The 18,684-nt window shown below is 34.3% G+C and overlaps 1 protein-coding gene and 1 long non-coding RNA gene across 2 annotated transcripts; both read right to left on the reverse strand.

The window, feature by feature from the left end:
- Nucleotides 1–8,145: 8,145 nt before the first annotated feature.
- On the reverse strand, nucleotides 8,146–8,721 carry LOC111713595 (uncharacterized). The gene is made up of 2 exons (XR_002767750.1): nucleotides 8,688–8,721; nucleotides 8,146–8,265 (listed from the first exon to the last, which is right to left on the reverse strand). It is a non-coding gene; the product is annotated as an uncharacterized LOC111713595 (long non-coding RNA).
- Nucleotides 8,722–9,539: 818 nt separating this feature from the next.
- Nucleotides 9,540–14,422, reverse strand: LOC111713596 (probable ATP-dependent RNA helicase DDX4). Its single transcript, XM_023488478.1, has 5 exons — nucleotides 14,297–14,422; nucleotides 13,932–13,995; nucleotides 11,276–11,345; nucleotides 10,935–11,154; nucleotides 9,540–9,551 (listed from the first exon to the last, which is right to left on the reverse strand). The coding sequence occupies exons 1-5, from the start codon at nucleotides 14,420–14,422 to the stop codon at nucleotides 9,540–9,542; spliced, it is 492 nt and encodes a 163-aa protein (XP_023344246.1).
- Nucleotides 14,423–18,684: the final 4,262 nt, after the last annotated feature.

An 18,684-nucleotide genomic window follows, 5' to 3' on the forward strand; every position in this document is an offset into this window, starting at 1 on the left:
AAAAATAATATCTGTGGGATGCCTGCGTAGAGACTGGCAGCTGGTGGGGTCTTAAATGTAAGACATGTGGCCGCAGCGCTCGGCCCCCTAACCTGTCCTAGCCGGAGCGCTCGGCCCAGAAAGTGTCATAACTTAACCTTACCTGTGGCTGCAGCGCTCGGCCCCCTAGCCGGAGCGCTTGGCACAGAAAGTGTCATAACTTAACCTATCCTGTGGCTGCAGCGCTTGGCCCCCTAGCCTGGCCTAGCCGTAGCGCTCTGCCCAGAAAGTGTCATAACTTAACCTAACCTGTGGCTGCAGTGCTCGACCCCCTAGCCTGTCCTAGCCGGAGCGCTCGGCCCAGAAAATGTCATAACTTAACCTAACCCGTGGCTGCAGCGCTCGACCCCCTGACCTGTCCTAGCCGCAGCGCTCAGACCAGAAAGTGTCTTAACCTAACCTAACCCTAAATAAATACTATCTTAATTATTTTTCTGGATCTACAAAATTCGGTCCCCATCTCTCGGTTTTGAGGGGCATTTGCGCACAACAGAGAATGGCAAATCCTCCAACGATACTGAATAATTAAATATGATTAGATGGAACACTTTAGGGATCTCTCCACCTTTTGATGGCAGACAACCAGTCTTTCCAACCTCTTCATCAATAATAACCCTATCAGGGTTTTAAACATGGTGAATCTGTTATTCTCCGTGTCCCGGAAACCGTTACCACCTCTCTGCTTCTACATGGAGCAGCTTGGAGCAGCTGCTCCGCTCTGCCTTCCTTTTTTAATGGGTTTTCCAGCTTTGCTTGCTCGTATCCTACACTAGGTATGAGCGTGGCTCTATTTTTTTGAGGTTCTAATAGACTACTGAACCCTGGATGGATTATATTTAGGTCTGTGTTCTCTACTAAATATTTATGTGCAGTACTAAACATGTACACGCAACGGGTTTACAATACATTTTTTTAACCCAATGCCGTAGACTTTGATATTTTAAACTATGATTTCTCTAACTTGGTCAAATAGATATATGTACATCATCTGGTTACAAAGAAAATATGAGTTTGTGGCAAAATTTCTACCCCAAAACCAACGCTTGTTAAGTGTTAACAGCTTTCCAAACAAGCTAAAAAAAATATTTGTTTTTTATTGTTCATTCATTCCTTCTGGTCATTTTATTCTTTTTTATTTTACTACAATTTTTGTTTATAATGTCAAATATATTTTCAGTGTAATGTAAACCCATCCAGCTAGTTCATTCAACCCAAGCTAAGTTTTATCATGAGTTGAGAACTGGACAAACAAATAATATTGATTGTATTTAACCCGTTACTACTGGAGCTGGTATCAACGGCCAGAGGAAATTTCCAGGGCAGCAAGATTCAAATCCTGGGAATCTTTATCGGGGGAACACGGATAACGGTGCTTTCGTCGGAAGAGAAAGCAATCTGAACGTCCATTTTGTCCCCGAGAAAAGGGTTAGTCTTGATGAAGGATGTGAAGAGAGTGGTCGATCACAGCTCCAGTAGCTCCGAGAGGAGAATTAGCTCCATCTATGATTCCAGGATTAACTTCGGTTGATCCTCAGTTTGTATTTTAATAATAATGTAAAATAAATGTCTGTGCAAAGTTAGTGCTTTAATCGATTCCATCTGGCTTGTTATATTGAGTTTCTCTTTGTAAAGTTGCCTTTATTGAGTTCTTTATATGTGAGTTTCTATTAAGTTTATATGGTGACATGCCAAAATTTTCGAGTACGCCTTTCAAATAAGTCCATTTAGCCAGATTGTTTTGATTATGGACCTAGCCGCTTTTGCATATCGGTTCACCACTAACCGCTACACAAAGACGACTAAAGAATATTCTGTCAGAGAACCGTACGCGGTCTTGGGATTTATAAATTTAATTGTTTTTTATTTTTCCAGAGTGATTTTCACAATTTCCCGTTCATTGTGCATGTTCTAAGTGGAACAAAGGTAAAATGTCAATTACTTATACTCCCATTCTGACCGTTAGATAAAAACACAGTATGACTCCGACGGGGCAGAGTAAGGGGTTATTTTCCAGTGTTAGTAGAGACAAATTTGACAGCGCGAAAAATGTTTATGTTTACTATGTGTAATTTGCTTTGTTGTTTAGAATGAGTTCATCGGATCCTGCCCCACCAGGCATAATGGAGGCAGAAGTGAAGCTTTGGTTCACGCGTTGGTTCACGGAACAGCAAACAGACGTGAATCCTGTAGACGTGATCGCAGCAGACTCGCGTATANTGAGAAGGACTAAACTAACTTAAATTTCTCTCTACATAACGCATGTACACCACAAGTACTCAATGACATAACAACAGCCAATGTTCACAACCGACCTAGTTAATATCTATGTATATCTATATAATAGGAATATCTTTAAAATATCTCTGTATATTTATATCTTTCAAGATGAAAAATGTCGTCTTATGAGCAATCTATCTTTATCTATGGTTGTAGACCTTAGATATTTCAAACTATGAATTCTGTTAAATCAAATATTCTGAATTTGAAATATCAAAGGTTTACAACATCAGATTCCAAAGGTTTACATATTTGAGTTTATGCCAAAGACTCAATTCCTTTATAAATTGACTGTAAGAAAAAATAGAAAAATAGAAAATAGAATACCTTTATTACATCTTCCATCATGTTATAAGCATCTAATATGTCGATGTTTTGTTTTTGCAAAAGTTTTAGTTTAAAGTATCTTAAAGTTTGTGTTAACAGTGAATTTAGACAAATCCTAAGTCTTTGTCATTGTCAGGTGTTACTTTTTAAATTTGTTTCCTTTTAATTTTGTATTTTCCAGGGGGGGGCAAGAGGACTACTGCCCCCCCTATGTACGCCACTGGCAGAAATGTATTTCACACAACTGGTTTGAAATTCGTTTAGAACTGGATCCAAAGATTCAAACTCATCCATCAACTCCACATCTTTATCCAGTTCATACTGAGTGTCCATATAATCCATGCTGTTTTTCACCGTGGTGAATATATCCAGACATTCAGTATTGTCCTGAGCTAGGATATTTGCTGCTAAACTGAAATTCTTCCCACTTCCACCAAGAACTAGCCGCTTGTAGGCAGCTGTAAACTGAACAACTGTAGGATTAGTGTTGCATCCTAATCTTGCTCTTACACGAGCAAAGAATCCTTCCAGATGATCCTGCAAAAATAAACTAAATCCAAACATTTTTAATAAATAGAATTCAGGGCACTTTACATTCGTCTTTTTAAACTATTCTTTCTAAAAGTATTTTTTACATCTTGGAATTGATCTTTGTTAATGTTACATTTCTTTGGAGATATCAATGATTTTCCTAATTTGCAAAAACAATTGATTAACCCTATTACCATGGAGCGGAAGCGGGTGTTTCCACCCCTCCTTCCTTGTGGTTTTTTCGTTCTAACTTAAAACTCCCACCATCTTTATTTGAAATAAATACTCCAATTGGAATAGGGTTAAGAAGCAAGGAATTCACATCTGTTGAGTTACCTGAGAAAGTTTAAAAGTAAGCAAGTAATCCAAGGGACCATTTTTAAAATAACTGTCAAACACTCCTGACAATGCCTTCATGTTGAGTAAAAACCCAAGAAATCCGGTTTTTCGTCCAGAATCCACAAGTCTTGTTCCTGAAATTCACAATTGATCAACATCAAAATTGTATTTCTACCATATATTCCATTTTTTAGTTTCTTAATTTTGTTTACCTGTTGCAAGATGCAGACCAAGGATGTATGATTTTCCACACTCGAAAACATCCTTCCAGTATCCAGTGTTAAGGTTAGTTAATGGAGCCTTTGACCATTTTCCAAACTTAGAAGAACTGTTGCAAAGATCAAAAAGTTCATCAAACTTTCTTAAAATTTTTGATGTCGGACCACTATCTTTGAACTCCGGTAGTTTGAGATTTTCTCTGCAATGGTCTATCGCGTTGGCCACACTTCTGCTGAATGTCTGAGCAGCAAATGAAACCTTCATTAATTGGTTGTGAAAGTAAACATGATCTCTCCTCAGCCTATTTCCGGCATGAAATGTGTAGTTTGTTTGAAATTCATAAAGTAATATGATATATTTCCAGGAAATTACACCTCCATCACCATCAACAAATTCACCATCATACGCTTCCCAGGCATTTCTACAATTCTTAAGCATATGGCAGTTATCCAACAGGACATGAATTGGTTTATCTGCTCCCCGAATCTGAATCTGAGAGTTGATTGAGTCTGGGTTCAAATCTGCGCCTAGTTTCTTTAGCATGGATAGGTTTACTCTTGGACCATCACAGGTCATAGATGTTACTTTGACCCCACAGTCATGAAGCTTTTTCAGACAGTCAGTTACTAGGTTAACACGTTGATCAGCAGTTAATCCTTTTATTAGAAAATATCCAAGTGGAATTTTCCAGCTGTTATTTATAGCTACAGCCATAAATGTCAGACATTCTGCTGCTAATTCACTGGTATCCTCCTCTTCTCCCAAATCCACAAAACCAACAAACTTATTCCCAAAGAACTGTAGATGCTTCATTATACTCATCTCGTCAGAGAGAAGGTTCACAATCACTTCCTCTCCACTATCAACCTTGATTCGGGAGAATGTTTGTTTTGTTTTTTGTTGTAACTATACTAATTAGTTCCAATTTTATTTTTTAAACTTATAATTAACGTTTTCTAGCTAAAACTGTAATTTTAAGCAAGATGTAACAACAACAAATTTGTCAAAACATAGTTAAAGACATTCTTCCTTCCTTAGATTTTAAGTAGATGAACACTTGCTCTGTAAATCCTGGGGAGGCATCTAAATTCGCACACCACTTCCTCAATGTACTTTCATGTGGTAAACTGTTGTGAAATACTTCTCGTAGATATCTAAACATAAACACATATCAATACTCAAAGTACACAAAAAATCTTAGATTACACTGTTTTCAAATCTTGTCCATTTTTGTTTTTCAGCTACATAATATAAAATTTAACTCAAGAGGAAGAAATTAATAAAAAAAAAGAATGATATATACTTTGGAGAAAAAAACTCAGCGGGAGCGGTTGAACCAGCGGTTGAGATCTAGCCTAGACTCTACGCAGTTCAGATTAAGAAATTAAGAAGAAATTTACAATTTGTTCAACCGCTAAATCGCATTTTTTAAACAAAACATAGTTGTGGCAAAGTCTCAATTCCTTTATTTTCATAAAGAGATAATAAGCGTAATTTCAAGTTCCCCTTTATGCAATGATGACAATAACATCGAATGAAGGAAAGAGAAGATTTAGCCTTCTAAAGAGAATACTTCATTACACAAGATGTATTATGACGGAGAGCAGACCTAACGATTATGCACTTATGGCTCACTACTGAGAAAATCATTGAAATGTTTGTGCAAGCAAATCCAAGAAAATTGTAGCTTAAAAGAGTTGGTGAATATGTAGATTAAGTAAATCCTATCTACAAATTTCAGAAAAAATTTCGTTTATCAGTGAAAATATGATTTTTAATGATGCTGTGATTATTGATTTAGTTAGCTGTGATGGAGTTAAGTGTTAAATTTATAAATTTATAAAGTTAAAAAGTTAAAGTTAAAGCTGAGCCCAAAACATAAGACAGTGTATTGTTCTGGAAACCAGTTTTAAAACCCGGGTTTCATGAATGGGGTTAGGCAGTTTTGTGGATATCAATATTTTTGTTGTGAAATATTATTCTATTCAGCTTGTTTATATTCTCAATTTTTTTCGAATCTCTTAAATCAAAATCTACACAAATGTTAAGACCCCAAAAAGGAAACTCGGGAGTTTTGTCCCGCAATACTCTTTTAAATTTCGGGCTCTGTACAAACTGTCCATCAACATTCTATACTCTAACCTTTCTCCGTATTTGTTTTTTAACAACCTCAAATGCACTTCAGATTGCTTTAATGTCGTCTTCCTTTTCTGGTTTTCTGGTTATCACTGTATAGTGTAGTTTCACGCACAAATATGAGGAAATCAAATATATCAGGTTCATGTTATTAAACTCAAAACATTTTAGTTTTTCTCTAAAGCTATCAAAAAAGAGTATTTATCTTATATCTTATATCTTATATCTTACTAGGCTTCCAGGGTGCTTTGCGCCCATCTTCCATTTCAATTGTGAACATTTTCTCTTTGTCTACATTGTAAAAAAAACCCCAAAAAATCGTGGCTTCTTTTAAAAAATTTCTCTGGATTTTTAAAATTTATTGGCAATCGAATTTTGTTGGAGACTAATTTTTGAAATTTTGATCATTCATAAACCTTCCCTGGAAACAAAGAAACTGACACACAGACAGACGAGCAAAGTATATATATATATAGATATGAAAACATTTCAGATTTCGGTATTTTGTGCAATTTACTTTAGAAGAACTGGAATGAGTATTTCTCCCCTCAATCAAGTTTTAATTTATGTTATGTTATGTTATGTTATGCTATGTTATGTTATGTTATCACGTAAAATAGTTTTGAGTTTAAAATGAAAAAAAAACTAATTAAATAATTTATTTTTATTTCAAAAACAACTTCACACCCTTTCTGAACTTTAACGAAGTTTTGAATACAGTGAGAACCCAAAAACTCTGGAATAGGAAGTCGACTTTTAAACTCAAATTATGACTTTCAATAGTACAAAGAACATAAATCAACATTGGAGCTCATCGAAAGTGAGCAACCTTAATAAACAACCTTGAACCAGCCATTCCCAAAATTCCGAAATTTTCTAAATAGGACAATTATTATTTTACTTCTTAAAGGATTGAGTGTGCAGAAGATAGAGGGAGGAGCTTGCACTATCACACACATTATCACACAGCTAGCTCAACCTTAGACAAGGACCACACCCCCTACCACAACCCTGGCTCAACCTTAGACAAGTAAACCAGAAAAAAAATGTTTAATCTCTAACTTCTATAAAACAGAAATTCTAAATTCTAAGTTGAAATTTATAAAATTGATAAATGCTAATAGACAAAAATAATCTATTATACAGTGGTAGAAAATTATATCAATACAATGAAGACGACTTTCGATTTCCGTTTTCATTTATATCAAGCTGTTAAACAGCATGGATACACAAAAACATAGAAGTCAAGAGAAGCTGTCAATTTTAAAAGTTTTTCTTTAATTGCTTGTAAAGTTTTAATTCGAAAAAACTTGTTAACAATCAAAATTATAAATAAAAAGAATATTAAAACTTTCATCATTTTATTAAAACATATTTTACATATAAATAAATAAATAAATAAAAGATCAACCATCATCTTTATAAAATCTATAAAATAGCAGCTTCAGCAATGAAATCCGGGATTCTAATACCAGACTTCGTTAGTACTTCTACAAGCTTCTTAGAGTGTTTACCATCCCGAGCAGGTTCGAAAAATCTAAAAATTTAAATCCTGCAATACAAACCTAGTAATTAAATGTAAAAAAAAGGGCTGGAAGAGATTTAAATCGAGAGAAATCTGAAAGTTGGAAAATGGTTTGAATTTGAATTCGCTCGGTCAATGATTTCTCAAATATGTATAATTTGTTGCAATTTGTGCATTTTTTTGTTAACTTTTACATAACTAAATTGTGCAATAAATATTTGGAAATTTGCCAATTTTTTTTGGCAGATAATTGAAGATTTCANCCCCCCCACCCGGGAAACAGGCATAATACCAGAAGTCATGGTAAAAAGTGTTGCTTTGCAACAAAAAATACCAATCCAATGAAAGCCGGGTTCCCCACTTGTTAATAATAATGTACTTACGTGACTGCTCTTCCGGTTGTCAGGTTCACACTAAAAATACTGCTTTTAATGCACGCTAATGTGATCTGGATTCCAGTTTGTTCAGTCCGTACATTTGAAAATAATATGCTTCTACATACCTCTAATTGAAATCAATAGATCGAAAATGTTCCAAAGATTTAAAAAATGCACAATTTTGTAAAAATTGAACCATGGCGAGTGCTACAATGTCTTGCGATAGTTTTTTTTTGGGACACCCTGTATAGCTCAAGTTTCTCAGTTTTGCCTAGCGCTATTTGAATAAAATTAATGTATAATTTATACTACAAAACTTAATGACAAACCTGTGTACGTACTCCTCAATCTTGTAGGGCATATCGTAGTTGATAACCAACTGTACAGCGGGTACATCCAGTCCACGGGCCATGACACCTGTCGCCACCAGGACAGGATACTTGCCAGTCCTGAAGTCATATAAAGCCTCGTCACGTTCACGCTGAGAACGCTTGCCTTAAATGTTATTTAGCCATTATTTCAATGAACATAAAAAAATTCTGAAAAATGTTCATTATAGATTCAGAAAAAACATTTATGATTCAGAGGACATATACCCTCCCCCCCCTTTTTTCATTCAATGACCCTAACCAGTGCTAAGGATCAATTTCATGTTGATGGAAGGATAAAGATCATAAAAATATTCCCTGGTTTTTCCCCCAAAAACTTGCTTTTACTATTCCACAAGAGGTATGTTTAGTATCAATATAATCACTTTTTAATCAGTTTAGATTTGTCACTCGATTGCCAAAAAGCTAACAAAAAGAATTGATAAAACGTTCGCCCTCTTAGCTGACTCTTATCCAAAAAAGCCCTCGTTTTGCGTCCAGGTCCTGAGCAGTAAGCACTGGCCAAATTAGTAGTAAAAATGTACTTACTGTGAATACTTGTGGCTGGTTTATTCATTTCCATAATCTGTGCAGCCTGAACATATTTAAAATTAAGAAACGTAAGGCCGACATACCGTAGATTTAATAGTTTGTTAAAGCTAAGAAGCTAAGAATTGAAAAATTAATCTTGCTTTCATTTATTTTTCTTTCATAGATAAAATATTTTTTTTTATTTTTTTCTCAGAATTAAATGTGACAGAGCACACGTTTAACAAAACGAAGCTATACGATTAACACAACCTACGATATGAGGATCTATTAAAATAAAGAGTTACCGAGGATCTATTAAAATAAAGAGTTACCGAGGATCTATTAAAATAAAGAGTTACCGAGGATCTATTAAAATAAAGAGTTACCGAGGATCTATTAAAATAAAGAGTTACCGAGGATCTATTAAAATAAAGAGTTACCGAGGATCTATTAAAATAAAGAGTTACCGAGGATCTATTAAAATAAAGAGTTACCGAGGATCTATTAAAATAAAGAGTTACCGAGGATCTATTAAAATAAAGAGTTACCGAGGATCTATTAAAATAAAGAGTTACCGAGGATCTATTAAAATAAAGAGTTACCGAGGATCTATTAAAATAAAGAGTTACCGAGGATCTATTAAAATAAAGAGTTACCGAGGATCTATTAAAATAAAGAGTTNAACAATCTTTTTATTGTTCCTAAATCCCTGTCCTAATCCTTTGATTTTGTTCCTAATTATCAATTTTTTTGTTCCTAAAAAATCTTGCCCCCCCCTCACTTAAATCCTGTGTCCGCCCCTGTTTAAAATGAACATGAACTTTGAACTAATTCAGGCAATGATGACTAATAAAACAGTCAGTATGTACGTTAAGAACAATCCTGAACAATAACAACAGAAACAAAATAATATAAAAGATTCAACACCAGAAAATATCGAACCCAGAGATTAGAGAGTAGATCTATTTAAGGATTATTTACAGCAGGTTCTTAAGTGTACACGACAAACAAGTATCTTGAGCCCGCGATTTAAAAGCTTCGGATCGGGTCAATATTCCTTAAACCCAGCTTTATGACCCAATCAATTAGACCCAACTCTGACGATTGACAGCTGCGAGATCTTAGGCTCGACTTGCAGAGTTAAACAATGAAAATAAAACTGAACTTGGTTGGTTTTTGTTGAGAATAAGGCTTAATAAGTCTTGTTCTCTTCAAAGTCCTGAATGCTCCAATTCGTACAATGTAAATCCGCCAAATACAATATTATGAACTTAGCTCGTTGGAAAAACAAATAAAAATATGTCCCATGTCGTCCTTTCTTGAATTTTTTTTTCGCTGGCTCAAGGATATTTAAGGTTCCTTTGGATAAGAAATACAAAACCTTCAAAAACTGAATTAATGGTAAAAGTTTGTATTTCATTAAAAATTGTAAACTTAACCATGGTATATATCAGTGTTATCAATGAGCATGAAAACAAGTGTGAATAATGAATAAGAACGATCAAAGTAAACAACTGACATGAAGACAGGAATGTTTAATGGTGTAAGCCAGGCTTAAATTAAAATTTGACGAAGAGACCAACTTATACCAGAGCTGAAAACTTTAGAATGAAATATCCTTAATCAAGATCGCCAAATTAATCTAGAGATTAATAATAACAGAGGAACAAGCATTATTTAAACTGGATATTAAGAAAAAGAGGAGTTTAAGCATTAATCTCGATATCCACCATTCTAAAGTTTTCAGCTCAGAGGCCGTTCCTTCTATAGATAATGGACGTGTAGTTCACGTACTTTGGAGGACGATAATTTCGCCGCTAGATGTCTCCCGTGCGTTATTCATGGACTTAAGAATGGTGGATATTGAGGATCAATGCGTTATCTTATCTTTTTCTTAATATCAAGACTAACCTAATCTTGTACTTGTATCCTGAAAATTGTATAAAATTCAACCAATCAGAGTCGGGTATCAGAAGCCGGAAAATTTGCGCGCCATTTAAGATTAATTATACAGAAACGGGATGGACTCCATAATGAAAACCGGTTTTTGATTTTTCTGTACTATTTCCAAAAAAAGTGGATAAAGCAAGAAATTGAAAATGTCCACATTGGATATTCGGATTAAGCAGTCGGGATTAAAGGTATCCCATTTTAAAGTTCCCAGCTCAAAAAAAAAATGAAAATAAAGTTAACTTTGTGTCCCTTGGATCATAAACAATAGTCTCTAATTGGGAGGTAATTAAGATATTCAAAATATTGACTCACCTCTTTCTGATACTTCTTACTGAGTTCTATAACTGCTGAGGATAGTGCATAAGAGAACATTAGAGTAGTACGCTCGGTCTTGGGAGGCATACCAGGGCTGTTCATCAGCTTCTCTATATCGGGGCCGAACCCATCGTCAAGCATCTGGTCCGCCTCATCCAGCACAACGTACTGCACCTGATCCAGGAGCACTTTACCAGTTTCAATAAATCTAAGGAGCCTAAACATCAAAGAACTCAGAATTAGCCAAAACCAGACTCTCACATCAGATATGAAAAACATTTAAATGTTCTTGACGGACAGCTTATAACCTCAAAAGGACCAAAACTAATTAAACCTACCGTCCCATAGTTCCAGAGATAATATTACATCCTGCCTTCAGGTTTCTTAATTGCATACCAATGCAGGTTCCTTAAAAATAATAGTTTTAAGTGATCCTTTAAATTTGAAAGTTCCAGCTGTAAAGATGAAATATATCGAAATTTTAGCACAACATCCCACAGGATGTGAAAAGTGCAAAGAACCTGAATAGTTTCAAGAATAAACTAAATGAATGGCTAAACTACTGAATGGCCAACATAGACAAAAGACTGAGATGTTTTAATTATCACACCAGTGATACAATAACATAAATTCACCAATTAAACCAATTAAACCAATACCAGGGGTGTATACAATTCCATTTCCCCCCCCTGGGGGGGAAAGAAATCAAAGGTCACAAAAGAGGGGAAGGGAAGGAAAGGGGAAGGGAAGAAGAAGGGAAGAAGAAGGGAAGAAGGGAAGAAGAAGGGAAGAAGAAGGGAAGAAGGGTCGCGTGAAACCGTTTTTCAGGGACAAAAGCGGCATTTTTCCTTTGAAGATAGGACATATAATATTCTGGACATTGTCTGTCCCGAATATTCCGGACATCTGGACAATGCGGGACAATGTCTCAAATATTCGATTTTTGAATAAACAAACTTAAATAATATTAATTTAAATTAAAACCGGTTTTTGAATAAACACGTGGAATCACTTTTAACTCAAATTTAATTTAATTATTTAATTAAATGATATAAAGGGAAGAACCAAGAAAATCAGTCTCATGTCCCTGTAGACTTTTTTACTGTTTAATTAAGTAAGAATAAGTAAATTTTTTTAGATCAAACTATAATAAATCTAAGAAGAGTTTAATCTATGTCTTTGAGTTGTCGAGTTCGGGGAAGGAATTAAAAAAAAATTTAGGGGCTGGGGGGGAAAAGAATCAAAAATATGGAATTATATACACACAATACAGAAAAGCTTTGGATCAGCACTTTTTAACATGTATATTTTTCAAACGAACATGGATAATAACGTTTACAGACCTATTAAATTCATTAATAGGTTTAAGCTTTTGCATTGAAATATATAGTTACTTGTAACTTGATGTTTAATGTTTAAAAAATCTGGTGTCCCGATCATTAGTTTATTTACATTACTTAACAAGTATTGGTCTGTTTACTTTTCCTAAATACCATGTCCCATAGCCCTCCTGTTACGTCTACAACCAGGCTATACTAACTGCCTGAATTATTAATTTCTACTGTAACAAACTAAATCATTGTTTTGACCCACTTTCAGTTGTCAGATTTTGATAATTTAAGCTTTTAGAAATTTTTTAGCCTTTAGGAAAGCCTAAAGACATGGAAACATATTGCTGAAGTTTTGCAACTTTATTGCATGAAACAGTTCAGAAGAAATTTGCGAAGTTTTTCTTAATTAGACAAAGATCGTAAATATTTAGCCAATTTTTTTTGCATATTTGAAATTCAATGATCAAGGGCTTTACAAAAATATTTCTTATCATTTTTTTGGACATTTTTATCTTGCTTGTACTCAAAACAAATTACTTGCACTTGTGATTATACCTGAATTCATACTAAATCAAACCTCGCACTGCTGAAAATGAACGATCAGGTTTAAGACAAAACGCCTGAACTTTTTCTTTGGATTATGTTTATATGCAGGCTACTGTGTTATATTCTCAATTTTCAGAAAATGGCACCTATCAAACCCCTAAGTCAACTGACGACTGTCAAAATGCGACCAGAAAGTTTTTTTGGTGAAATTTACAGATTTTGCTTCAGTCTTTTTTTAGGCAGTAGTTAGGCATATAGTTAAACCGCGGCTCAAATTCATCAACGGTTCTAAAAATATCGCAAAAAAACAAAATAATCTTGATTAAGTTATGATTGAGTAAGACTTAAAAATGCACTTGATTTCTACAATTAAGAAATAAAAAATGAAGTGCTTTTACTTGAATCCTGATGGTTCATTTTTAGTAGCGTGACCTCAAAATTTTGACTCATGAATGAGCTTTATGATCTGAAATCTAACGTAAATCTAACGTATTATATATGATCTCAACTCATAGTCAAAACAAGTAACAGCTCGATTAGCAAATATATTATTAAGCGACTTCTACCCAGACCTGAGCTTAAAAAAAAACATACCGATCCGTGGGCTAATTTTAATGTGCAAAGTTAAATTAGCCAAATAAAATTGCATTGAAAGGAAGACGACATTTGAGACAGAATACCGTTTTAACATATTAACTGTAGGTCGTATCTATCTGTCTACACTGCTCTAGTAAAGGGTAACCAAAGTGTGACTATGGTAGAACGTCTAAGAAATTGGCCATAAATGTTAGCTATCCGGACATTGGCTCACCGGCTTTTAGACCAATTTGAAACATTTGCAAATAAAAATTATGCAGTGCTTTATTTACACATTACAGGGTCATAAAGTTAGGGTTTATTAGTTTGGAAAAAGCGTATATATTATGTAAATATGACGATTGGTCCCCTAAAATCGGTGCATTTTAAGCATCTAAATGATCAATCGTTTCACTAGAAGTAGGTCAACTATTTAAAGCAGGAATTAGACTAAGTTGAAGTAAGGATTAAGTTATCATTTAAGCAGTTTCAGATTAATTTTTACATGATCCCCCCCCCCTAAATAGTTGAATTAGCCTACCTCCGTAAACAGCAACACTCTTAATTGCAGAATCGAGAGCAAACTTTCTTGCGTTGATGTTGATCTAAATATTGGAAGCTATAAAAAACGCTTGAGCTATACCTCAATTAAATAAATATTTTCTTTACTATATTTGATATTTCAACAAATAAATTTTTTACCGGCAAAACGTTATTTAAAAAAATAAAGGGACAGAGGTAAAGTTGAGACCTACCTTAAATTAAGGCAGCAGCTCAATTATGGTTGGTTCCATTTAAAATTGTATTAGATTAAAGATTTAAGCTCAATTGAAACCGGTTTGAGGATTTCAGACATGGCTTTAATTTCATTAAATTCGATCACCGATTGTGTTAAGTAATATTTACCTGGTTAGCCAACTCACGGGTAGGCGAGACTACGATGACCTGAGGGCTCTGTTCCCTAACTCCTACGTTAGCTGCTACTCCCTCCTCTAGAAGGTTATTGATGATAGGGAGAAGGAATGCACCCATCTTTCCTGATCCGGTCTGAGAGCATGCTAGCACATCTCTCTTCGCTTGAACTAAACATTTTAATTTAAATAACAGAACTAACAACATTCTTGAGCATTACAAGTAGGCAAAAACATCACATGATCACATAAAACAGACTGATTTAGCCCCCCCCCCCAAACATATTAATTTACTATTATTTAAGGGTTAGGTTAGGACAACTACGGGTTCGGACAGGGTAGGGATGGGCACTACTGCCACATTTTCAAAATTGCAAGGACATATTTAATAAAGAGGGAAGAGGGCTTCTGAGTTCAAAAATTCTTCAAATTATAAATTTTAATGAAGTAAATATTTTTGCAGCCTCAAATTAAGGTAATCTTCCCAAATAAGAAGTTAAAGGTCAATGAAAGTATTTTAAGAAAACAGACAACTCAAATTTATCCCGTGCTATATGACCAAATCCATAAATGCGTGTAAAATTTCAGTTCCCTGCACAAAAAAATGAGAAACATCACCAATCTAATGTGCCCTGAGCTGAAAACTTTATAATAATATATCCTTAATCCTGATCGCTTAATCTGAGTATCCAATGTACACTTATGATTTTATTCTTAATCCTCTTTTTGGATATCCCTACTGTAATAAATTACAGATACAATCCTATATCGATTGAACTAATATCCAATTGAATTTAAGTCAGCTGTTCACAAGTCGGCTTTAAGAGCATTTGAGCAAATATTAGTTTAATCATGTTAATATGAATCTATTAAAAAAATATTTTTATCACATTTTAGGACTATCATGTTAAACGAGTCTTCACAAACATTAATCCAAAACTTGCATTTATTTAACCGATGTTTAGTTCAATTGATATGACACAAATAACCCCAGAAAAAAACCGGTTTTTCAAAAGTTAGAGTACATCTTAACATGATACAGTGATTGGTTGAATTTTATACTTCTTTTTTGGATATAGAATGCGTATTTAACTAATCTTGGGTTTAGTAAAACCAAGAGCATCAATCTTAATATGCATCTTTCTAAAGTTTTCAGCACTGTCCTGAAAACTTTCGAATGAGATATCCTTAATTCTCTTTTTTGGATATCCATACTGCAATAAATTACAGATACAATGCTATATCGATTGAACTAATATCAGATTGAATTAAAGTCAGCTGTTCACAAGTCGGCTTTTAGAGCATTTGAGCAAATATAAATTTAATGTTAATGTGAACCTATTTAAAATATTTTTTCACAATTTAGGACTATCATCATTTTAAACTAGTCTTAAACATTAATCCAAAACTTGCATTTATTTAATCGATGTTAGTTCAAAAGTTAAAGAGTACATCTTAACCCTATTCCCGCTGGGGGGGGGTCAATTTGACCCCCCCCTGTAGTTTTTTTTACATAACTCAAAAAGTATTGGTCTGAGGCTGTTGAAATTTTCTGACTTTTCTTACATACCCAAAGCCCTCCCTTTAGGCCTAAAACCGGGCTTTAATACTAACTGCCTGAGTCCTCAGGCACACTGCCTGAATGACTGCTTTTGCCTGTAGCAAACTAAATCTTTGTTTTGACCCACTTTTACTTGTCAGATTTTGATAAAATTTAGCTTTTTGGAAAGCCTATGACATAAGGAAACGGATTGCACAAGTTTTGCGAAAAAAAAATTGCAAATTTTTTGCAAACAACCTGTCAAAGGAAATTTGCACATTTTTAGTTTTTCTTGATTAAAAATCAGGTTATTTAAAATTTTGCAAAAATTTTTGCATATTTAAAATGGCATGGTCAAGGGCTTTTCAAAAATGTATAATTTGTCATTTTTTGGACAAATTTTTTTTTGCAAACATTTTTACTATAAAACTGGATTTTGCGATAAAAAATTCAATTTTCGCAAATTTGCAAATTTTTTTGCAGATTCTAAAAGTAGAGCACAAGAGCTTTCTAATGATGTATCATTTGTCATATTTGGACATAAAACATGGGATTTAGAGGGGGGGGTCAAATTGACCCCCCCCCAGCGTATCCTGGTTTTCAAGTACCCCAGCGGAGATAGGGTTAAAATGATACGCCGATTGAATTTAATACTTCTTTCTTGGATAACGAATGCGTATTAAGACCGATTTCTTAGGCATGTTACCATCGGTACAACTATAGGTTGTTGTATGAACCTACAGAGCGTCCCATATCATATTAGATTATCTCCAATCTTTAACACCAAAATAAACCCTTAATACTCGAAAAACTTATACTTTTCCGCAAGAAAATTCTTATATAAGCCTTATGTTATTTTTCAAAATGATTCATTCTAATGAAATTTTCTAATTAGTCCCGAAAATCGTAATTTAGACCCGTTCTCGGTCTAACATGATGCGGGACACCCTGTAGTTCAATAATGCGTAGATGAAGCAGGAACAGAGTTTAAACCAGGAAGAATATCTGAATTGTACTAAAGAAGGGGTTGGAGAATATACTTCAGTCCCGCATACCATCTAGCGGGGTTCACATACATTTTATATTCGGCAACGTTTTTTATCAATTGGAATAAAATATACAAAAAAGTATCTTTAGTTGTAATAGTTGTGCTAGTTATGCATTTAGGTACCTCCCCACCTACCAGACTTATTTGCGGTATATTGTATCTATCTAACTACACTGCTCTGGTAGCGTAACCATAGTGTGACTATGGTTCTACCATTGGTAGAACGTCTAAGAAATTGGCCATTAGTAGAACCAAGTGTTAAGCATTTATCTTGATATCCACCATTCTAAAGTTTTCAGCTCTGGTTGAAGACGGGTTTAATTACTTACTAGCTGGAATACTATACATCTGAATCGGAGTCATGACCTGCAAAAATAAATCTGCATCAGTAACTGAATGAATAGCCATTGCTACACCCTGTACTGTATTCAAACAGTGGACTTCAGAAGAGGAAAGGTTTCAGTAAGTGTGTTAATTGTAAGGCTAATTATTTGACAAACAACACTTGGAGAGAAAGTGTATAATGGATGGAGGGTGGGATGTGATTTACAGAAGTTGTTCAAATCGTTAAGTACATTACGTTTTACCTTGTAAAATAGGACAAGTTAAAGCTTACCGAATATTTACTCATTTTGACGTTATGCAGAACGAGAGGTCGGAGACAGAGAAAATCTTTGACAGGAGCAGGTACATTCTCTCCCACAACCTCCACCGGTATGTTCTTAATATTTTAATATTTTTCCTACTTTACGTTAATATAAAAACTTATTCACGGTAAAATTAATAACATTAAGAATGATAAGGGAATTTAACCCAACCCCTTACACTTTCTTTTTCAGTGAAAATGAAGTCTAATTTAGATTAAGTAAATTAATTCTCACCGTTCCATCCTCGTCAGTGACCGTACGGGTCTTCTCCTCCTCAGTACATTTGGCCCCTATATGACCTGCCTCGCCACATCGTCTTAAATTGTTGTACCAATTATTTTTATCAGGGTGCGTTTTCAATAATTTCAATAGAAAAAGATTGTGAAAATTCTCAGTTTGTCTAAAACCAGAATAAAAGTGAAGCTGAAGTGTGTGGAGCTCTACATTTAGCATTATTACCAATACTTGACATTTACAATTTTTAGCTATAGCTTATGCGATATGTAGTTTCTTTAACACTATGAAAAACATAACTTTTCTTTGTCAAGAGCTTTTTAAAAAACATAAAAATCAGTTTGCCAAATGGCATCGAGCACTCCAATGCATGGTCACCATTAACAATCATTATGTGTTAGAAATATATATGTAAATCAATATCATAATACGTTCGACATAATCATATTTACATTTTTTTTAAAACATTTACTTAGGTTTTCTCAAATCTTACGATTCATGTTCAATAGTTTCCGGTGACATTTGAAAGATTAAAAAAATTACCGAATATAAAAATCATTTAAATAGATGGTGACAAATTTAATTCTAAACTTAAAAACGTATTTATTACTAATGCAAGTCAACGTATTTATTACTAATGCAAGTCATTACGTTTGTAATAAATGAAGAGTTGTGCGATACCCAGAAAACTCCCCAAAATGACTTTAAATTTCACAAGATGAGGCACAGCACTCGTGCAGTGTAAAGAGAACCATTTTACTTCATTAGTGATTAAATAAGTTAACTAATAAGGCTACTTGCTTCATAACATCAAAATCTTTTTATTCTTCAGTTTTCTGGTCATCACTGTACATATGCAGGGTGGCCAAAACTTTTTTGAACCCATCCGTACAAAAATCCGTACATTTTCAGAA

This window comes from Eurytemora carolleeae, unplaced genomic scaffold (assembly GCF_000591075.1).
Source record: "Eurytemora carolleeae unplaced genomic scaffold, Eaff_2.0 scaffold1341, whole genome shotgun sequence".
NCBI lineage: Eukaryota > Metazoa > Arthropoda > Copepoda > Calanoida > Temoridae > Eurytemora > Eurytemora carolleeae.